The 23,489-nt window shown below is 50.3% G+C and overlaps 1 protein-coding gene across 4 annotated transcripts in view; it reads left to right on the forward strand.

Moving 5' to 3' along the window:
* Positions 1–9,304: 9,304 nt before the first annotated feature.
* The window catches only part of PIAS3 (protein inhibitor of activated STAT 3), a 41,574-nt gene continuing 27,389 nt past the window's right edge, over positions 9,305–23,489 (forward strand). Inside the window, exons 1-5 of one of the 4 annotated variants that reach the window (XM_077841493.1) lie at positions 9,305–9,324; positions 12,805–13,077; positions 14,921–14,976; positions 17,516–17,814; positions 20,610–21,078. In XM_077841493.1, coding sequence (XP_077697619.1) covers positions 20,613–21,078 — 466 coding nt within the window. In that variant the 5' untranslated portion in view covers positions 9,305–9,324; positions 12,805–13,077; positions 14,921–14,976; positions 17,516–17,814; positions 20,610–20,612. Of the gene's footprint in view, positions 9,325–12,804; positions 13,078–14,920; positions 14,977–17,515; positions 17,815–20,609; positions 21,079–23,489 lie in introns of those variants that run through there. The other 3 variants (XM_077841492.1, XM_077841491.1, XM_077841494.1) reach the window with 3 other exon arrangements.

Below are 23,489 nucleotides of genomic sequence, written 5' to 3' on the forward strand. Positions count from 1 at the left end.
CGCTTCCCGGGAACTAGGATCTTTCTTCTTTGCAAGTGAGTGTGGCTGTCCGTCTGTCTGCCTCTTTTCTTTTCCCCCTTTGCTTCAGAGAAGGCGCAGTTCTGCTTGGTCTCATCAAAGGTCCCCGTAAGGTCCCCATCACCGTAGCATCTGAGCTTCGGTTTTGGGTGCTGCTTTCATACAAACCATCCAGCTGAAAGACTTTAAGTAACAGCTGGGATGCTTAGTGATCACTCAGCAGGTCGGGTGCTGGCAAGAGATCTTCTGGCTGGGAAGCTCAGCCCTTAAAGGCACAGACCTCAGTACAACAGCAGCACCCACCTCCCTACCTACCCCAGCCTTGGAGCTGGCAACATTCATGCAGCTCCAGGCCCTCTCCCCGTCACTGCTTCGGGGAGAGGGTGGTGACTGAAGATTATGGCAAGATACAAATCATTTGCAAATTAGCTCATTCAATCATCTGCGTTACAGGGTCACACATGGAGCTGTGCAAAACTTGGCAGCTCGGTGTCTGTGAATCCCTGATGGGGCGGTACCTTAAGGCCACCCCTCTCCCCAGCATGACCCTGCCCTGGGGATGAATCGGGGCTCTGATCTCACTGATGGAGTTTTCGTGGGGGTCAATCCCAGCCTGTGTGTCAATGAACCTGGGTTGTGCCATAGATGTAGTGCTGCAAAAGGGCCACTAGATGGCGGGGTGGGGCTGTGCAGCTCAGCAGGGCATCATGCTCGGTGGGACATGGTCTTTGAAGCCCCCCAGTATTTCTCAGGGTCAGACCCTGCTTCCAATCGCAGGTGAGGCTGGCTAAGCAGGAGCAGACGGAGCCAGAATGCCATAGATGACCAGGCCTGCAGAAAGGAAAGGGGTGGGGTGAAGCACAAACTAGCTGCTAGCACTGAACTGACCCCTTTGTAGGTGAGATGTAGATAGATGTCTGCTACTTCTGCCCCCTTCTGGATGGGCTCAGAACTGCTCACCTGTGTGTCATATAGCCTCTGCTGCTAATCGCTTGTGGAGATTCTCCTTTAGTTCAAGAGACAGGGGCTTTTGGAGCAGGAGGTTTCCAGGGATCTGAGATGGACAGGGGCGGACACACGCCACGTGAGCTCTTCTAGAGCAGGTGCAGTCAGACAGAAAAGGGCCTGCAAACTGCCTGAAGTATGAAGTGAACCTGACGCCTCCATTTGGTACAAACCATCCCATAAGACAAGGCTGGATCAAAGCTTCGTGATCTGTTTCTCTCTACTTACCTGGGCTCATTGCCGAAGTATCTCAGGCCTGGCCTCATCCCATGCCAGTGCTGAGCCCGGCACAGGGAGTGAGGGGGGAAGTTCTGTGCTTCCCTTATCCTGGAGCGACTTGAGGCATCCCTGAAATCTGCCTTAACTTGTGCTCAGCTGCAATAGCGTTGCACCAACTGAGGGGAGTGGCCAAGCCGTGCCCCCTCCTAGCCCACTGCACTGCACCCGGGCTCCTACAGGGCCAGTGAACTCAGCCCTCTATGATGGGAGGTATTAGCCCAGAGGCTTTATGGCCCCTTTGCATCAGTGTAGCCAGCACAGAGGGGCCATAGCATACAGATGGCTCCTGCCCCCAGTGGGTCCCACAGCTGGATGTAGCTACCCCACTTGGGTCTGAGGGAAGAGACTGGGGAGGAGGTTTTCCTCCCATTACATGTGTGGCCCCTGGCTCGTTGCAGCACCCTGATCAAGGGGCAATTCTCACCAGGGTGGCTGAGTCCACAGCCATGATGCAGGGCATGGGTTGAATCTCAGGAGCTCATGCCTGGGTATGTGCTGAGCCCTGGGTGGTGGGGGCAGGTGCTCGGGAACAACGTGGTAGAGAGCTGGAGAGGCACAAACCAAAGGGAGGGTCTGGTTCTCAGTCACTCTCTTGCTGTGGCTGGGACAGGGATGGCTTTAAGTCCTCTTTCCACTTCCCATATAGTGGCGCTGTGCAGGGCCCTGTCTGTCCCCCAGTGTACATTAGAGCAGCCCCAGGGTTGCTCTAACTTACATGCTGTTTTCCATGGTCCCTGGGAGACAGAGAAGTAGCACAGTGCTTTCCAGCCACACCCCTGATCTGCCATACATCCCCCATATCTGCCATCTATGCCCAAGATCCACCATCTGCATAGAGCCCTTCTGCCAGCTCCAAAGTGACCCAGGAGGCGCCACACAGGGTGGATTCTCGGGGCTGTTTTTGCCCCTTCTAAGGCGCTTTGAGCTGTCCAGAGCAGCACAACGTGTACAAGCAACGCAGCTCCTTCCTCTCTCTCGCTCTGCGGAAGGGTGGCGACTGCAAGGTAGTTTGTTTGGCATGAAATTGAGGCTCAGTGTCTCCCCCCTTTAAGCCCCCCCAGTAAAATCCCCACCGTGAACGTGATGCGGGTTGGACAGGCCGCAGAGACCATCTGCAGCTGGAACAGACACTGTGGCTGGCGGGCCAGCCACGCTGTTTGTGTGCCGTTTGGCACATCTGCTCTCGGGTTGAAAGTTAAGCGTTTCCAGATGAGAACTGTGATTTCCCCAGGGGAAGGGAGGGGCCACGTCACCCGGGAGCGGAGCGGCTCAGGCCATCGCTCATCCTCCATGCAGTGGGAGAGGAGCAGTGGGGGCTGCAGCTCAGCGGGCTGCAGATGGGGATGATTTTTTTTTGTTTTAAGTGACAGGATGGCTTGTGTGAAGGTGTCTTCTCCTGTGGCTACATTGCCTCTGTTTAATCCCGTCGGCATGCTCAAGCTCAGAAAGGGCCAGCTTTTGTTTCCCCAGAAAAACCCAGGGTGTCCCAGTGAATAGTTTGGGTGGCTAAGTAGGGGACAGTTTCCCCTCTCAGGCCATACTGGCCCTAGTGTGGTGCAAGGGGATGACTCGTCAAACCAAGGTAAACGCCTAAGGTAGATGTGGTTAAACTGGCTTAAGTGCGTACACAGTAGGGGTTTGCACTAGTTAAATTACATATTTAAGTCAATCAGGCTCATAGATTTAAAGCAATCTAGCGCACCCTTTCCCGTATAGACAGGGCTTAGTCTCTACCAGCACGCAGGTAGCTCAGTGCGGTTTTGGCTGCAATTGACCTGGGTCCATGCAGAATGACCTGCCTGCAGAAGTGTGTCATTAAACTGAAATGTCCATTTGTTCCAAGGGCTGCAACATTTTCCAATGCTGGCTTCACTCCATTTAGGAATATTCCAGGTAACAGCAGGAGAAGACTGGAGGGCCGAGCCCACACCTTTCCAGCAGCAGGATAGCGCTCGAGGAACCAGCTTGACACATCATTGGGACCATGTCTGCCACCCCACCAAGCCAGAGACCCATCCACCAAGGATGTCAGCACAAGATGATCACCTCTGCAATAGCTTTGGTTGTTTTTCCCCCTCCCAACCCGCCTCTTCTCAGTCTCCACGTGCTGCTGGCTGAGCACTGGGGCTTTATTTCAAATAGCCCCAGAGATTTGAAATCATTTACCTTTGAAAGATGGGCCGCAGGTCAAGCGTATCTTGTTATTACAAACCCAGGTGCTGCAGCTGCTAGACATCATGACTCGATCAGCCTCTCGCACGCCTGGATACAGGACTAGAACCCAGGCCCTTTTGCACCACAGTCACCGTCCTCTACCACTTGAGCTAAAGGACAGCTCCCTTCCCTGCTTGTAGAGGTAGTTTCCTTATCTTCTTCAAGAGCACAGCTAGCTGAGAGCAACAGGAAAGCATGAACCAAGTAAATTCCACTTTAGCCTCCCTCACGCTGCAACTGCAGACTGACGAGGCAGCCAATTATGATCGTTTGTACTTTGGTAGCACCTAGGAGCCCCAGGCATGAAGAAGGACCCTGTGGTGCTAGGGGCTGTACAATCACACAACAAAATGATGGTCAACCAGGGCTCCTTTTTCTGCCTCACCATTCCACCACGGAGCTGTTTCTGTTCATCGTGTGAGCAGCATAGCAGGGTTTGCCCTTCAGACCATGTGGCTGCAGGAGCGAATCAGGCTGAGTTGGCCATCGGATACGTTGCAGCAGTGCTGAACTCTCCAATTCAGAGGTGGGGTAGGGGCAACTAAGACGTCCATCCTAGTTCTTTGCTTCCTGCTTCCGGACACAGTCTGATCCTGCTTCCATTGAAGTAGGTGGCCAAAGTCCGATTGATTTCCAAGGCACAGGATCAGGTCTCTGAAAAGCAGACAGCTCCTTAGTGTGCCTCTCTTACATCAGAGGTTCTGGCTGGTTTTCTTTCCCCTTGCCTCGGTCCTGAGTCTGTTTGGCTGTGAGAAGAAAATGACCCTCTTCCAGATGTTCATTCTGGAAACAGGCTTTGGTGCAAGAACAGGTCGTTGTGGCTATCTGAGAAGTGCTGGGAGGAGCAGAGCACCAGGGGGAATGAAAGCGCTGAGATCAGCAAACAGAAGGAAGAGCTTTGCTCTGAGCTAGGAGCTGAGATACTCTTGTGGGCCTACAACTTTGTCACATGGTCTCAGCCTTGCCATGTAAATTACATGCGAAAAAGACACTAGCATAGGCAGTGTTGTCTAGTGGGTATGGGGATGCGACAGAAGACTTGGGTTCTAGTCTTGACCCTACTGCGTGGCCTTGGGCAAATCATGTTGCAGCTCTGTACCTCAGTTTCCCCTCCCAGCCTTTGTCTATTTAGATTGTAAGTTCTTTGGGTGGGGATTGTTTCTTAAGGTGTGTTTGTAGAGTGCCCGCCCTCCTCTGGGCTGGGGCCCCTAGGTGCTGCTGTCATAGAAGTAACGAATGATCTATAAAATAAATAATAGAGCAAGATCCTCAGCTGGCGTAAATCTGAGTGGCAGCGTTGAAGTGAATAAGGCTAGGCTGAGGATGTGGCCCAATGGCCTTGTCTTTGTCATTCAGAAACCCATTAAATTGGAATTTTGGAAACTCTTATTTTCTTCTCTTCTTCTGATGCTGTTTGTTTGTTTATTTCCCCTGTGCTGCTGGGCTTCCATTCCACTTATCATCAATTTCTGTGTCAGGGTTTGGGGAGAAGAGAAAGGGTCTGGGGGGTGCTGAGAGCAGAGGGCAGCTCCCCATCCCCTGCCTGGCTTGGAGAAGCCCCACACCCCCCCAAACTCCCCACAACCCCCGTCTCTGGCTTCCTGGAGCCACATCCCTCCCCCAGATTGCCCTCCCCTCATTGGCTTGGGAGGGTGGCACAGTCCTTTCACCCCCCTGCCTTTTCCCCTGCGTTGGCAACATCTCCTCCTCCTCTTTATTGCACTGCTGGGACCAGATCGATTTCAATTACAGCAGGTCCAGGTGTCTAGCGTAGACCAGTCAGTATTACAACTGGAATTGCCACTAGAAGGCACCCAGGACCATTCATGGTTGCCCCACCCCTTGTGCGGTCATTTCCATCACCACGCTAGGCCGGAAAGGGGAACGTGGGCAGCCAACAAGAACCCTCCCACGCCAACTGAGGTGGTGAGGGCTTGGCAAGATGGGTCTTCGCCAGCTCCCATTCTACTGACCGCCTAACTTTTGCATTGCAAGGGGGTCCCTGAGACTCATCCCCTCCCAGACGTGCTCTCACCCCTTAAGCCACACCACATTAGCAGGAAATGGCCGGAGGGTGGGGCGGAGGGGGGGGATGTTATGCAATAGCTTTGAGGCGTTAGGCAAGCCCACGATCATGCCATGACCTGTCCGCTACGGCTCATCTTCCTCCAGCTTTAATGCTTCGCACTGGATCTACTTCTGTACCAGAAGAGATGCAACAAGCTGCTATTCTGCCTACCCAGGTGCTCTCCTTAATCTGATCGCTCACGCCACCCCTGTGACATAAGGGGAGTTTTATCCCCATTTTATTACAGGGAAGGGCACTGAGCAGATTAAGTAACTTGCCCAGGGTCAAACAAGGAGTTGGTGGCAGAGCCACAAACTCAACCCAGGTCTTCTGAATGCGCATTCTGTGCTGTATCCACTAGACCGTCCTTCCTACCCAAACACAATCAATTGCATATACGCACAAGCTCTTTCCACAGTGGTCATAGAATCATAGGACTGGAAGGGACCGTGAGAGGTCATCTAGTCCGGTTCCCAGCACTCATGGCAGGACTAAGTATTATCTAGACCATCCCTGACAGGTGTTTGTTTAACCTGCTCTTAAAAATCTCCAATGACGGAGATTCCACAACCTCCCTAGGCAATTTATTCCAGTGCTTAACCACCCAATTTTTTCAATCTTCCCTCATAGCTCATGTTTTCTAGACCTTTAATAATTTGTGTTGCTCTTCTCTGGACTTTCTCCAATTTGTTCACATCCTTCCTGAAATGTGGTGCCCAGAACTGGACACAATATTCCAGTTGAGGCCTAATCAGTGGGGAGTAGAGCGGCAGAATTACTTCTTGTGTCTTGCTTACAACACTCCTGCTAATACATCCCAGAATTCAATATTGCCAACACCAAGCAAAAATTATGATCAGCCCCCTCCCTCCCCAATCATGAGATTGGCTGCAAAACCATGAGATTTTTAACAAAATAATTTTGGGGTGCTTTGAAGTCACCTTCTGGATTTTGTGCCTCTCAGGGGTCACACTTTCAGGATCTTCTCTGCAGCCGTGAGGGCTCAGAGCTTGCTTTAAGAAAAAGATTCTCTCGTAATCACTTCCCTCCAGGAGCTGGGGCTTTAAGTAAAACACCAAATATCACGAGACTTTGTGATAATATCACGAGAGCTGGTGGCCCTGCAACTACCCAACTCGCTGCTGATCAGAAAATAGCCCTGGTGTTCAAGCCAACTCACATGACCGATGGTCTTGGGCATTTTCTGACCAGGAAGGAAGTTGGTTTGCTTTGCACTACCCTCCTGAGCATGAGTTTCTTTAACAATACCCGTGAGACTGGCATTGGTGTGTGTGTGTGTGATGTGTGTACAGGGAGTGGAGTAGTTTATTATTCTGTTCACCTGGTCTCTTCTTTTGGCAGAAACGGCTCAAATTCAAGATGAGAAGCAGTATGTTCTGCTGGAATGGGCACTGGGCTGGGAATCAGGAGACCTTGGATATAGTCTTGGCTCTGCCACTGCTTTACTAAGTGACCTAGGGCAAGTCACTTCCCCTCTCCATTTCCATCCTGGCTATTTAGACAAGGGCATGGACTGTCTCTTACTCCATGTATTGAAAACTCTCCTTAGCCAGGATGCAGACAAAAAACTTGGCAACAGCTAGGCAGCTGACATGCAGAGACCGTTGTTGACCATGCTGTCCCGTACTATCTCATTGTTTCCATCCCTGTCTGTCTCCACCAGTTGTCTTGTGTCTTATACTTAGATTCTAAGGTCTTTGGGGTGGAGTGGGGGGGGCAATCTTTCTGTTCTGTGTCTGTACAGCATCGGGGTCCTGGAGCATTACTGGAGTTCCGACGCTCTGTGGCAACAGACAGGTTAAATAATCATGTATGTACAGCGCTGAGCATCGTGAGGGGTGTCAGATTTTCTGGGAGACTTGTAATGTGGAGTCGTGGGGAAGGCAGAGCTGCCAGGACACACAAGAGCCCTGCAACCTGACCCAAATGTAACTACAGGCATCGGGGTCAGGTCAGGAAATCGAGGCGATTCTCTTGGGCTCAGCTCTCTTCCTCCTGCCCAGTGGGTCGGCCCCACCCCGCTGCTGTGTGCGCTGCGGTACGAGTCACAGGGCCACTCACTCCGCAGCACGCACAGTGCAGCCAGGGGCAGTGGATGGCAGGAGTGGGGCACACAGCCACTGGTGCATGCAACCGCCGTGGCGCCAACCCCGTGGACAGGAGGAGAGACGGCCCAATGTAAGCCTGTAGGAGGTGGCCGTGCTGACTCAGGTTCAGGGGGAGGGGTCAGGTCAGAAAACAACTTGACCTGCTTGAGTCAGGTGGGCTTGGGTCCGATTCGGGTCTGGTTCAGACTTAAAAATTAGGCCCTAGCAGACCCCTAGAATGCTCAGTGAGAGTCTGGACCTGTGATACGTACGTACATTTGGCCTGCAGAATAACCATAAATGTCACATGACTGATGTTATATGATACAATTGGCTAATATAATAATAATAACAGGTAGCACTGCACTTCCATGCCAGGGGCAAACATTCATTAAGTCTCTTAGCCCCCAGAGAGATAGACAATATCCTCATTTCATGGATGGGTAAACTGAGGCACAAGAATGAGTCAATGGCAGATCTGGGCATAGAAGCCAGGCATTCTGAGGCCCAGTCCCCCTGTTTTATTGATTGATTGGTCGCTCCCATTCTCCGCCTGTGGCATACAGTTTAGTTTCCTCAGGGCTGAAAAGCTGTATCTGGGTGAAATGTAATGGCCTGCACTATACAAGAGTCTGACTAGATGGGCTAATGGGCCCTTCTGGCCTTAAAGACCTGGTGATTCCATCTGGCTTTAGAATCTGTGAATCTAGGAAAGACAAGTTTATCCTGATAGGTTGGAGCTGGGAAGGGTGGAAATGTCTGTTCAAAGTGGGGTGGGAGGGGGAGGGGGAGAAAGAAGGTCGGGGTGGAGGGATAGTCCAGGGTGGGGCATAGGTGCTGGAACTAGGGGGGCTACCGCACCCTCTGGCTTGAAGTGGTTTCCATTATATACAGGGTTTACAGTTTGGTTAAATGCCTCTCAGCATCCCCGCTATCCAAATTGTTCCAGCCCCGCTGGGGTAGGGCTGGGACAGGAGGGATTGTGGGGAACTGAAGGACCGAATTAGCCCAGGCGAACCCACATGCCGAGCATCCTGGGGTTCACCCATCACTGACACGAAGCATTGGGGTGAAGGGGCCCCATTCTTCACTGCCCTACACCTTGCCGGCAGCATTGAAATGCCACCGGTTCTCAAGTGGGAGCAGATCACACTGCACATGGACCAAGACAAGGTGGGACCAGGTCAACAGAACCTCTTGGCTGGACTGGGGGGGCCAGCAGCAGGGATCCCACACTGGGAAGGCGGGCTTGGATCCGTGCCTGGTTTTGGGGCTGCTTTGCAGGAGCCGAGCTCCAGGGGGCAGCAAGGAAGGGTTGGTTATTTATTTAATCATCTGTGATCCTGAGTTCCTGGAGTTTGCAGCTAAAGAAAGAGTCCGACAGGCCGGAGTTTGGGAAGAAAGGGTTGGTTGTAGGCTTTCCCTGGCTGGATCCCTTTTCTGCTTGCAGACCAGCCCCCGCCCCCTCCAAAAAAACACACCCTGAAATCAAACCCCCTGCACCCTCAAAAAACAAAACAAACAAACAATAGTAACTGCAAAGCAGGGGGCCTGAGGAATCTGCTGCCAGCTGTACCCGGGTTAACTGCTCCTGACCTGACCCAGAGGAAGGCTTGGTCCAAAGTGAACTTGGTGAGTAAGGAGACCCTGGCGGGGGGTGCTGGGCCTCCAATCCACCTTCCTCCTCCTGCCGCTTTGCCAGTAGGAGGGGGGAATCCAGCTGGCCCCAAAGTGGGTTTCCTGCTGCCAGAGAAACTTTGCTGCTTCGAGCGTCTAGATCCCATTTCACTCCCCACAAGCCTTCCCTGCTGCCCCCCAAACCACCCCAGGGCCCCAGTTCTCCCACGTTAACGCCCCACTGCCCCTCACACCACCACGGGGCCTCAGCTCTCCCATGTTAACTCCCTGCTGCCCCTGAAACCACCCCGGGGCCTCAGCTCTCCCACGTTAACGCCCTGCTGCCCCCAAAACCACCCCGGGGCCTCAGCTCTCCCACGTTAACGCCCTGCTGCCCCCAAAACCACCCCGGGGCCTCAGCTCTCCCACGTTAACGCCCCGCTGCCCCTCAAACCACCCCAGGGCCTCACTCTCCCACATTAACACCCCGCTGCCCCCAAAACCACCCCGGGGCCTCAGCTCTCCCATGTTAACGCCCTGCTGCCCCCAAAACCACCCCGGGGCCTCAGCTCTCCCACGTTAACGTCCCGCTGCCCCTCAAACCACCCCGGGCCTCAACTGTCCCACGTTAATGCCCCGCTGCCCCCAAAACCACCCCGGGGCCTCAGCTCTCCCACGTTAACTCCCCACTGCCCCTCAAACCACCCCGGGGCCTCAGCTCTCCCACGTTAATGCCCTGCTGCCCCCAAAACCATCCCGGAGCCTCAGCTCTCCCACGTTATCGCCCCACTGCCCCCAGACCACCCCAGGGCCTCAGCTCTCCCACGTTAACGCCCTGCTGCCCCCAAATCCACCCTGGGGCCCCAGTTCTCCCATGTTAACTCCCTGCTGCCCCCAGACCACCCCTTCCACCAATTAACCCCCTGCTCCCAAAACTCTCCGTCCCATCATTAACCCTCCTGCCCCCACATCACCCTTTCATTCAGATTAACCCCCTGCCCCCAAACCACCCCTCAGATTCATCCCGCCCTCCGAAACAGTGGCCTCCTCTCAGATTAAACCCCTTTGCCCCCCCAAGTACCCTCCCCCTCCACTTGCACACTCTTCTTGGTTGGAATGGGGAGGGGCTGCTTTGACCCAGCCTGTGGCAAGGGCACCCTGGGGCTGAGGGACTGAGTTAGGCTGAGTCAGGCTTGCTACCGTGTGGGTGCGGGGCCCTTTAAAAGGAATGATGCTCTGCTGCGGTAGGGTGCCTCCGTGCTGACAGTACGTGCTATTTCTGGGAGGGTAGGGTGGGCTAGTGGACAGAGCAATGGACTGGGAGTCTTGGGGTCCATTCCCGGCTCTGGACCTGACCTGCCGTGTGCCCTTGGATAAGTCACATCCCCTACTCTGTGCATCAGTTTCCCCTCCGACTCTTTGTGTATTATTTATATTGTGAGCTTTTTTGCAGGCCAGGGGCTGTATGTTCAGTGCCCAGCCCCATGAGGCCTGGATTTTAGTGGGTCACCTGGGTTACACTGTCATACTTCTTATGCTTATAACACAGCTACCACTATTATTACTATGAAGAGTAAGTAATATTGTTACTACAATGAAAATGACTTTTAATTAATACTAGCGATGACTAATATTGCTATTAAATAATATCTAATAACTGACATTACCACAGTTAATATTAAGATGGGTTATTGCTAATTATGAATACTAAATACTAAATGATTCTACAAAAGAGTAATACCAAGAAGACTAAATGACTAATAATGAATATCGCTACCTGGGGTGTAATGAAAACTGTGTTAAATTGTAGGCTGTCACTAATTTCAGGGGGTTTTTCTGGTCCTGCTTGCAGGCTAGAGGGCTCCGTAGGAGAGCATGTGATCTGGGTCTAGCAATAGAAGTCAACAGCTTCTAGATTGACCCAGCTTTGTTGCTCAGAGTTGTGAAAAATCCACACTCCTGAGCAACATAGTTAAGCCAACCTAAGTCCCTGTGTAGACAGCACTAGATCAATGGAAGAATTCTTCCGTCGACCAAGCTACCATCTCGTGTGGAGGTGGATTAACTACAGCATTGGGTGAACCCTTTCTATCGCTGTAGTAAGTGTCTACACTGAAGTGCTACAGGGGCATGTTTAGAGAGTGTAGACATGAGATAGGGTGAGTTGGAAGGACGAGCTGGGGTGCTGATAAGAAGCGCAGTCGGGAAAGTAACTCAAATACTTTCCTGATGGACTGTTCTTTTCTCTAAATGGACACCCTATCCGAAATTCTCAATTACTGAGCGACACACAGGTATTTGTGGGGAGGGATAGCTCAGTCATTTGAGTGTTGGCCTGCTAAACCCAAGGGTGTGAGTTCAATCCTTGAGGGGGCCATTTAGGGATCTGGGGCAAAAATTGGGGATTGGTCCTGCTTTGAGGAGGGGGTTGGACTAGATGACCTCTTGAGGTCCCTTCCAACCCTGATATGCTATGATTCTAATATCCTTGTTAATACTCAGGTCTAGTGCCTTTAGCAGCCAATGCTCAGAGCTGATAGTATCGAATCCTCAGGGCTGATAACTAATACTGCCATTAATACTCAGGGCCAGTGCTGTTCGCAACTATTATTCAGGGCCGAGAGCAACGGTTACTCCTGCTAACATGGGGTCGAGTGGCTATAACAATGAATACTCAGGGCTAAAAGCAACTGTTATTTCTGTCAGGTCTCAGCACCCGTGCCAATAGCAACCAATCCTCAGAGCTGCGGCTATGAGCTACGAATACTTGTGGTTGATAGCAACGAATTCTCTTATTAATACTGAGGAGGACTGGTGGCAACAGCAACCAAGACTTAGGGCTGCTGCTGTTAGCAATTAATTCTCCTATTAATACTCAGGGCTAGTGGCAACAGCAACCAATACCAGAGTCCAGCCAGAGACTGCTGAATTGGAATTCATTTGCAAATCGGATACAATTAACTTAGGCTTGAATAGAGACTGGGAGTGGCTAAGTCATTATGCAAGGTAACCTATTTCCCCTTGTTTTTTCCTAACCCCCTCCCCCCCATCAGACGTTCTTGTTAAACCCTGGATTTGTGCTGGAAATGGCCCACCTTGATTATCATACACCTTGTAAGGAGAGTGATCACTTTAGATAAGCTATTACCAGCAGGAGAGCGCGGTCGGGGGGAGAAAACCTTTCGAAGTGATAAACACCCATTTCTTCATGGTCTGTGTGTATAAAAACATCCTCACTGCATTTTCCACTTTTATGCATCCGATGAAGTGAGCTGTAGCTCACGAAAGCTCATGCTCAAATAAATGGGTTGGTCTCTAAGGTGCCACAAGTCCTCCTGTTCTTTTTGGGGATACAGACTAACAGGGCTGCTACTCACTCTGGAACCAACACTCCGGGCCGATAGCGACTTACAGCTGCCGATGCTCAGGGTTACTGGGACTCGCAGCCCATCCTGAGTGCAGAGAGTAACTAACTTCTAGTGTGTTTTGCACCAGCCCAGGGTTGGTATCCGTGCTCCTCGGTGCTGCAGGACGAGTTCTCCTGGTGGCTGGCGGTAACTAGCGCTGCCGGGCGGGGATCAGCCCGCGGGGATCCTGGAAGCACGTGTCTGCGGCTGAGAGCCGGGTGCGGAGTTTCGCCCCGCTCCCTCCCCGCGCGGTGTCTCTGCGGCTCCGGGCCGGGGGCGGAGTTGTCGCCGCTCCCTTGGCCGCTGTCCGCGCTCGGCTCGGCGACGATGTCTCAAGATGGCGGAGGCGGCCGAGCTGAAGGTAACGAGCCCCCCGGCCGGCGCGGGGCAGCGGCGGGGGGCGCCGGGGGCAGCAGCTGCGGGGGGGCCGGAGTGGAGCGGTCTGGGGGCACTGAGGGGGGGCAGCGAGGGACGTGGGAGGGCGCTGGGGCACTGGGGGGCTGCAGGGGGGCGCGGTGGGGCTGGGGCTCTGGGGGGCCGAGGTGGAGGAGCAGAGGGAGGATGAGAGGGGAGTCTGGGGGATACTGAGGGGGGAGGATGGGAGGGGCCCGTGGCGCTGGGGGCTGCAGGGGGGCGCGGTGGGGGAACAAGGCAGGGGTTTGGGGTTGTGGGGGGGGGCGAAATGGGGGAGGCTGCAGGGGGGCGCAGTGGGGGAGCCGGGGAGGGGTTGAGGGGGGCGCGGTGGGGGAGCCTGGGAGGAGTCAGGGGGCCTGGGAGGGGGCTCCAGGGGGGCACTGAGGCTGGGGAGTAGGGGAAGGGTCTGGGGGGGGCTGCAGGGGGGGCCCAGTGGGAAGGGGTCTGGGGAGAATGGGAGGGGGCTGCAGGGGGGCACGGTGAGGGAGCAGGGGAGGGGTCTGGGGAGGCTGGGAGGGGACTGCAGGGGGGCGCGGTGGGGGAGTAGGGGAGGGGGCTGTGGACCTGGGGGCTGTAGGGGGGCACTGAGGCGGGGGAGCTGGGGGCTCTGCAGTGTTGGGGAGGCAGGGGGAGGGGGCTGACAGTGTTGGGGGGCGCCGGGGGATGAGGAAGGGGTTTAGGGCCCGGGGGAGCAGAGGGATCTGGGGTAGAGGATGGGAAGGGACTGGGGCTGCAGGGGGGCCAAGGTGGGGGAGTACAGGGAGGATGAGAGGAGTCTGGGGACTGGTGGGAGGGATCTGTGGCACTGGAGGCTGTAGGGGGGAGCAGGGGCTCTGTGGGTTTGGGGGGGCAGGGGGTGGGTGAGAGGGGGTTGGGGGTGCAGGAAAGCCCTGGGTGGGTTTGTAAGGGGTGAGCTATGGTGGGAGGAGGGGCTGAGGGGGGTAGGAGGGAAATGGGGGACAGAGTTAGAGCGGTTTGTGGGGGAGCCTGAGGTGAGGGGGCTGAGGTGTGGGAGCAGGGAAGCCCTGGAAGGTGGGATGAGTTCAGGGGAGCCCTGATAGGGGGAGGACAAGAGATCTTTAGGGGGTTGGAGTGGGGGACCATGGGGGGAGCCATAGGATCTTGGGGGAGGCTGTCATGTGGGAATCCACTGAGGGGGGTTTTCAAGGGAGTACCAAGTGGGAGATCTGGGTCCTGAGTGGGACAGGGCAGGGAGCAGGCAGAGGGTCTGGGGGAGTCATGGAGGAGGGTACGGGATCAAGATGGAGATACAGAAACTTGGAGGAAGGGGAACAGGGTTTGGGGGTTCATGTGTGTGGCAGCAGGGATGTGTCTATTGAAGAAAGCAAAGGAGCTTAGGTATTTGGGGGTGGTACAGAGGACCCTGGGGGTTCAATTGTGGGGTGGGGCGCTGAAGGAGGGAGAATAACAGGAGACCTGGGGGTGAAGTGCAGGAAGGAGGCAGAGAGCTAAGAAGCAGGGGATTCAGCCCTGAGGTGGTACAGAGAAGGGTGTGGGGTCAGAGAGCCTAGGGAACAAAGAGGGGACCTGCTGGGTCAGAAGGGGATATAGAGCAATGCGGAGTGGAGGGGCAGGAGAGTGGCAGAGTTGCCGTGGGGGGAAAGGCCATGGCTCCAGGATGTCCCTTGCCCAGAGCCATGGAGGCATGAGAAGAGGGGGGGCACAGAGTTGGAGGTGGCTGTGTTCGTAGCCAAGTAGTTCTGCACCAGCGCTCACAGCTGGAGGGGGTTTTGTCTCCCTCCACCTTCTTTTCTCTTTCTTGTTTTTAGGAGTCAGAGTGTAACCACCTTTGCCCACCAGACTGTGGAATATGAAATTGCCCCTGGTAACTAATTCCAAAGCTGATTTGTGTCCTCACTGGCGTGTAATATTTTTTCCCCGCAGGCTAGAGTGCAGCCCTTAGCTCGCTAAAGTGGCCTCAGAGTCCTTCCCCCACCCCTGTGCTGGGAATAGCAAGAACTTAGGAACTGGCACCTTTCTGGCAGCCACAGCGGGGATATAATTCTCTGGAGCTCATGTTCCTCTGTATTCTTTGCAGTCGTGACCCATCCTGTTCTAATATTCGTGTAGGGCCTGATCCTGTTGCTGGGAGCAAAACTCCCTATGACTTTAATATGAGCAGGACTGTGTTCCTATCTTAATAAGCACCAAAGTGTTAAAATGTTCATGGAAAAAATCGACCCAAGAATTGTAATCAGAAAGAGTTGCAATTTTGCAGAATTCCTATTGCGAAGAAGCAGTTACTTTTATTTGTGACATTTTCCAGAGTTCAAGGGGCGAGGACTGTGATAAGCTAGACAAAAGTCCCACATCTGCGGACTTGGAGAAATGGCATGTCTTAACATAGGTCTTGATCCTGCCTCGATTTATACATGTGCTTAACTTTATTCATGTGAGCAGTGCCACTGGGACTCAATGGGCCTGCTCGTGTGTGAAGTTAAGGACATGCATAAGTCTGCAGGATCGGGATCATAGTTAGCAAACTTAAAGGGCATCTACAGAGGGTGAGGTCAGATAGATACAGCAGGGGGTGGAATTTCCCTGGCATCTTCCACTATACTCTCTCTCTGCAAATAAATCGCTGCAGAGAAATCATATTATAAGAGTAGATGTAGCTTAGCACATGGGTTTACATCCTCTGAGGCTTGACCCACCTCTGAGATTCTCATATGGTCTCCCAGGCTCCAGACTTTCCTGTGCAACCTGGCATTATTCATGGCTCTCTGCAGTTTATTTTTAAATCTGTGCTCTCTTCCGGCAACCAAATTCCTTTGTCCATCTCCCCTACCCCCCTTTCTGGCTTCCTAGCTAGGGGTTAATCTTAAGATTTTTACCATCTGTGTTTCATTGTAAAGAAAGAGGAGCCAGCTGAAAATGAAATGATTGCTCCCTATGTCTGGAGTGGGCTTGGACACCTTCCGTTATTTAAATGACCAGCGATGACTCCTCTGGAAAGAGAAATGTTGTACACTGTTCAACAATTGTTTGTTCCGGCTTTTCAGCATGGACTCAAGTGTGATGTGGGTCGTTCATTAAATAAGCCTTTGGGTGCCCTCTGGGAGCGCTTGATTGTGATCACTTGTGGCAATGAGAGCGTCTTTCTGCTGCCGTGCTACATTGTGTGAGCAGTAACTGGAGACGCTTCGGGTGTTGATAGGAGTCCACAGTAGTGGTGACACGCTCATCTATGAGCACAGGGTGTATTTTAAAAATAAATGTGGTGCTGGTGAACCGAGCTGCGCTAATCTCCCAGGGCTCCGTTCTCAGGACTTGGAAGGGAGCCACTTCTAGGGGTGATGGGTGCTGCTTGGGCTCCACGAACTAGTCAGCCTTTGCGGGTCTCTGAGACTGTCACGAAGGATGGCCATCTTTGCAAGATGGGTTTAGAAAGCACCTAGGTCCATAACATAATTTTTTTTTGTGTTAAAAGGTATTTAAAAGGGACACTGTCAAAGTTTACAGCCTCCAAATTGAAATCTTCCTGATAAATATACATAGTGAAGTTTTCCTATTTCTGAAAAGCTTTCTCAGCTCTCAAAAAAACCCAACGGTTACAGTAATATTAAAAATTATTCTTCTCTTGAGTAACCAGCCAAGAAAGGTGATAGATAAATTCCATGCAATATACTATGTGTGGATTTTTTTCCTCCCCACTTGAGACCCTAACTGGTGGTCCTGTCTGTTCTGCATCAAAGATCACAGGGCACTTTTCAGAGTGGTAGAGACTTTGCCCTGTCTGTCTTAGCCAAAATTTCCCCTCCTGCACTGGGAAGTGAAACAGCTGGCATGCTGCTCTCTAGAGATGGTTGCATTTTTGGTGGTGGACAGTGGTCTTCGTATATATGGCTTGTAAACGGCTTTGGGATCTTTTGGCATGTAAGATGCAACAGAACATAATAAACTCCACCCTGCATGCTTGCTCTTTCTTGTCAGTCTGTGAGATATTGCAATAGACAAGAAGCCTAGTCTGGGAATCCCCAGGAAAAAGAAATATGGGATAGGTCCAATTTTTACCTTTTAAAATAGGGGTGTGGAGAGCAGTAGAAATGTTGCCACATAAGTAAGCATTTTATTACCTCTAATTTTTTCAATGTTTGAAGCATAAGGGAACAAGAAAAATTAGAGAATGTTGGCCCTTAGAAGCAAAGTGTGTACTGCCTGCAGCATTGGTTGTTTTCAAATGAATACATTGGATTGGGCTCCGTTTGGCTTGCAAATCAACCCAAGTACACAATATTCTTGCTTTGTGTACCAAAAGAGAGAGTGAGAGAGACACGGGTACTTTTGTTTTTTATTGGGAGGAATGCGAGCTTTCTTGCTTTTGTAGAGTAATGGAATCCTAACGTTTTCCTTCTGCCCCCTAGTGTCCCACGGCAGTCAGATGATAAAGCACAGAGGAAAAGGCGTGTCTGTGAAATTGAAAGTCTATGCAGACGTAAACCCTTCAATAAAATGTAACTAATTTGAGAACAATTCTACTATTGTTGAATCCGTTTCATTTGGTTTCCTGAAGGGAACTGGATACTTGGTGGTGGTGAAACTCCGTATTCTCTTTCTTATTTAAAATGAAGAATGTTTAAGGTGATTAGGTTTCAGGTTTAACCCTGTGGAACAGATAAACGTCCAGTATCCAAACATTCTGGAAGCTGTCAGCATCTAAAAGGTAAATATACCTTTTAGTTTAATCATTGGCACGTCTTCTGAGACTGCTTACAAAGTAGTAACATTCTTTTTATGATGTAGTCATACATCAGCAACGACTGGGCCAGAGATCCACTAACTTACTTTTATCGGCCAGCCATCAGATGGCAAGCTTTGGTGATTTACTGATTTGGAGATGAAAGGCTATTTGTTCTTCGTCCCTTATTACAACAGTATGTGTGTTAATAAAGCATTATAAATATAAATGGGTTTGATTCTTGACTGCTCCTAGTTTCTAATTTTTCACTTGTGTGACTGGAAGGATTTTTTTTTTTTTTTTTATACATAACCACCATCCTCCCATGGCATCCGGTGCCATCCCATGAGTGTTTTTCTTTATGCTTTTGTGAGTAGCAAAGTAATCCTGAAAGTCCTGTTTTGCATCAGAGAGCAACAATGGTCTTTTGGCTAAACCAATGGACTGAGACTGAAGATTTGGGTTCAGTTCTGGCTCCACCACTGACTGTTTTCGTGACCTTGGGCAGGTCGCTGTGCCTCCATTCCCTGTTTGTAAAATGGGAATACTACTTTTTCCTATTCTGTGTGTCATGTCTATTTAGACTGTACGGCCCAAACCGTCTCTTATGATGTACCTGTGCAGTGCCCAGCACAAAGGGGTCCTGCTCTGGGGTGGGTCATTTAGGTGCTACTGCAGTATGCATAAATGATATACATTTCCCAGGCATATTTATAGTTGGTGCACACACAAACTTTGAGCCTAGCCTACGTAGTGGGTGCAGCAAGGAGTAGCCATGCATAAGAGTTCAGAAAATGGAAGGTTTTAATGTGTGGTTTTTTTTTAAAGTGCAAAAAATAATTAGTGTAGGTAAACAAAATAATCCTTAGCACTAGTGCCTATCCTAGATTTCAGACTGCTTTACACAGGTGGATAAAGAAAACTCTGTTTGACAGGTGGAGAAGCTGAGAGTATGGCTACACTGCAAGTGTGGTTGTAGCAGGGGTAGGCATACCTGCACTAGCTAGCATGGTAACAATCGTAGCGTAGATGTTGTGGCATGGACTATTAACCCGAGTACAAAGCCACTGGGGAGCCTGATAACATTCTGGTGGCTAGCTCATGCTGAAGCCTGTACCGTCACCAGTAGGGTACATCTACACTTGAGCTGCAGGTGTAATTTCAATCTCAGGGAGACGTACATGTGCTAGGTTTGATTGAGCTTGTGCACTAAAAATAGCAGTGTAGCAATGGTGGCATGGGCAGCAGCTTGGGCTAGCCCCCAGAGTACATACCTGTGGTCTCAGAAGCTACCTTGCTGGTTTTCGCACCCTAGCTCGTGTGTACATCTACCTGGGCTGGAAACTATGCCTCCAGCAGCAGTGCAGATGTACCTATAGTACAGTCACACCTTCACTTGCGGTGCCGACATACCCTGAGGCACAGAATAGCCCAAGGAAACAGATCGACCAGTAACTTCCTGTGGTGAAACACCTTGGCGCAGCTGAAGAAAGGAAGACAGGAGGAAGGTATCTCCAGACTGGTAAACGCTCCATGTCATGAGAGCAGGTGCAGGTATTAAGGTCACACAGGGCCTTAAAGCCCATAGTGAACCGGGAGCCATTCTGAGTGATCGATTTTGGAAAAAATAGGGGCAGTTGTCTCCTATCGGGTTCTACTTTTGTGCAACCACATTTTTTTCCATGGGAAATGACCCATTTTTTGTTAAATCTCTTGAGCTCGAAGATATAGGAGCTCCCACTTGGGGTGAAATAGCAAGCATGACTCCTTAAAAGAGAGACTGAGGACAAGGCAGTCAAAAAGTATATTTGCGCATTAATTTGATGTGCAGTTTCATTTATGGCAATACCTCAAATGTAAGAATGTGGTGCTGTTATGTCTTGTTAGTGTAAAGTGCCTTTAATGATGAAGCCACCCTGCTGCTCTGTGGAGCTCTTGCTGAGATGTGGGCTGAATCTACTGGCTCCATTTGTGAGAATTATTGGTGTCATATGATGTAGTGAAGAGAAAATTAGCAAGCTGCTTTTAGATACAATTTAACAAGACAATTATTTAATTCCAGCCTTGGTGTGGCGTTGACACTTGATGCATGCTTTTTCTTAGACTATTTCTTTTAGTTATAACAACTCAAAACTCCTCTGACTAGTCAATCATCTGTTAAATCTTTTCCAGATTTGGTACCCCGTATCCCAACCTAAAGAAATACTGGGCAGTATCCATAGTTTATATATTGGAAGCAAAGCGGGGAGTTACAGAATTTAAAAACCGTTAATAACCTAGCTATTTATTTTATGGGCCAGAGTCTCATTTACACCAAGGCTCTTTTATACCACTCTGGTAATGTAAGTCTTCAAGTGAGAATAATGTCACCTGCTTTAAGACACCTTTTTGCTACCAGAGTGGTGTAAAATGAGAATCTAGCCCAAAGTGTTCTTGTTGTTTAGCCATCCCTTGGCATGGCAGAATCCCGCGCCCCCCCCCTCCCCCCCACACAACAACATTGTGCTAGTGCAAAAGTGAAATTGCCTAGAAACAGGAAGTTTAACTGACCCATTTAGTTCCAAGGTCCAAGTTGAGAAAAATGCAAAGAGGTAAAAATAAATTCGATGCTTACGGCTCGTTCACCTGTACGTAGATAATCGCACAGGTAATGGGATTTGTAATTTGACATTGTCTCTTTTAAGGTCTCTGCCACTTTCTCATTTAGTGAATTTGTAGCTTGTGTTTGGACTGTGTATTTGGAATTAGCAATGTTAATGTTGTTTTCTGTTTTCTTGCAGCACATGGTTATGAGCTTTAGGGTATCAGAACTGCAGGTTCTCTTGGGTTTTGCTGGCAGGAACAAGAGTGGAAGGAAGCACGAGTTGCTCACAAAGGCATTACAGCTGCTCAAATCTGGCTGCAGCCCAGCTGTTCAGATGAAAATTAAGGAGTTGTACCGACGAAGGTTCCCAAGGAAGATCTTAACCCCTTCAGACTTGTCCATGCTCCATATTCAGACAGGGCAACTGCCCTCCGCCACTGCACTGACGCAGGGCAGCACAGTGTGTCACTTGCCCTATGACAACAGTTCAGCAGCTTCTACGGTGCCAACGGCTGTGTTGCCTCCGGTGCCTATGCTGGGACCCAAACATGAGACAGATGTTCAGCACTTATCCCCGCCCATTCATCCGGTCCATCCAGACGTCAAAATGAAGAGGCTGCCCTTCTATGACGTTTATGATGAGCTGATTAAACCCACCACATTAGGTATGTGAATAAATTAGCTTCGGTTCTCTTTTCTACAGGATACTGTTACTCAAAGGTTACTGGCTTGACAGCCCTTGAAACTGAAAGCTTCTGGTTATTCACAGACTGGGCTTAGCATGGGCAATGAGGGCTAGCTTCCCGCACTGCTTTGCAAGTGCGCATCAGTCTTGATTTGGAAGGACTACATCTGTGGGTGAGGATGGGAGTCCGGTCTCCATGGCCCAGGCAATCCTGGGCTTTTTTGCTGAGATTGGCTCTGGTGTGTCTTATGGCAGAGACACCTGTGAACGAATAACCTTAGATGGTGATTTTTGTGGGGGGACAAGAATTATCTTGGCATTTCTGTATGGTGCGTAGTCCAGTGGGACCTTGATCCCTGACTCAGTCCTTAGGTAGTACTGCAATTGAAATAACCACTGGGCTGAGATCTGTCAACTCGTTTTGCATAGGCTACTTAAGAGGTTCAGTTGCTCTCGTGGGTTTCTGGATTCAGACTAACCATTTAGTGAAAAGCCTCATATCCGTTTACTGATCCCTTCAGCCAACCAGTCTCCTGCAGCTCTTAAGTGGATAATGATCAGTATGTGCTGCTTTTTTTTTTTTTTTTTAATTTGGGCATCTGTGTCGGATAGAGCCAGTTTGTGAACTTTGCTGGGAACAGACTTGAGTTCTTCATTATAGTCTAAATCACCCTCTTCTAGAATTACTATACTGCCTGTGAGTGATCTATGATATTTCAGCATTTGGACTATGAAGCCGAGAGAAGGAATTCCTGCTTAGTATGGGATAGAGTCTCAGAACAGTATCTTGAGTGCCAGGTGTTAACATCGATACCTTGCAAAAATGACAAAGAAAAATAAAAACCAAACAGTCTCTTGGGTAGCACCTTTAGAATTCCATGGCACCTTCAGGCCTAATTCTGCTTCATTAGACTGCAAACCTGTTGGCTTGTTCTTGATCTCTCTTCTCCCCCCCCTCCCCCACACACTTTGTCAGGATGATGGTTAACTCAATGAAAGTTAAGAGAAATTAATTGAAAATCATCAATAAAACCCCAATAAATGAAAATGAACAAGTGTTATTTTTATTATGATAGTGCTTAGAAGTCCCGCCTGGGCTCAGGGCCCTGTTGTGTTACAACAGTGGACAAACATGAAGTAAGAGACAGCTCTTCCAGGCAGGAACTTACTGTCTAAATAGACAAGACAGACAAAGGACAGGAGGGAGACATGAAGATTCTAAAGGTGAATAGAAATGGAGGAATAGGGGAAGAGATTCCTTTACGCCACATGGAACTCGGAGGCCCATTCCATTTATGCTTTGCTGTCCATTGGCTGGCACATTAGCAGCACCCTTTTGATAGGTGCCACATATCTGACATGGTACCACTTGATTAGTTGTGTGATTTGGTGCCTCACGTTGGCCAAACTAAGAGTTCAACCCATACAAATGAGCTGGAACAGTCTCTTTCTCTTTGCCAATGGTGGGGTGACCACAGTCAGGGTAATTCTGTGGCAGTCTGACTTCAAGACCTTGTGGGCCCTCCTTATAAGTGTAAGGGTACCAGAAAAAACAACAGTTGGGTATGGCTCCCAGCTTTTCCCTACAAACCCCTTTGACCCTGGGATGTCTGTTCATGGCCCTGCCTCTGACTAGCTGGGAGACATTAGATAAGTTGCATATTTGTTTCCCATGGTGCCCCCAATGTGCCAGGCATTTTCCATGCATTAAAAAGATACGTTATCTGTTGGAAAGAACTCATGTTTTCCCCATCTGTAAACTGAGGGGAGGGATGGCTGTGTGTCTTCGCTGATGTCTGTGGATACTCCATCTAATTCTCGCTGAAGTCTATGGAAAGATCCCCATTGACTTCATGGGATCTGGATCAGGGCCGGGAAGAGCAGAGTCTTATTGTCCGTTTTGAAGCTGTACATTGTGCGAACTTTCCTGTTAACTAAGGTCATGTGTTGACGGCACAGCTTCTCTTCAGACTGGCCTGACCTAGCTGATACCGTTTGAGTGATTGTAGTTTGGATTCAGGTGTGGGTTTTTTTACCACATAAATGTGGTGGTGTTTGCTGCAGGGGAGATAGATATGTCTGGCTTCATTATTCCTGCTCTTGGCACAGCAAGAACTCATCAGCTTGATGCCTGTTTTTTTTTTAAAGTATATTTTCTTGACTTTTTTCAGAGTAGCAGCCGTGTTAGTCTGTATTCGCAAAAAGAAAAGGAGGACTTGTGGCACCTTAGAGACTAACAAATTTATTTGAGCATAAGCTTTCATAAGCATAAAGCATCCGATGAAGTAAGCTGTAGCTCATGAAAGCTTATGCTCAAATAAATCTGTTAGTCTCTAAAGTGCCACAGGTACTCCTTTTCTTTTCTTGACTTTGACTCCATTATCCCTCCCA

Source organism: Eretmochelys imbricata, chromosome 24, assembly GCF_965152235.1.
Source record: "Eretmochelys imbricata isolate rEreImb1 chromosome 24, rEreImb1.hap1, whole genome shotgun sequence".
Lineage (NCBI taxonomy): Eukaryota > Metazoa > Chordata > Testudines > Cheloniidae > Eretmochelys > Eretmochelys imbricata.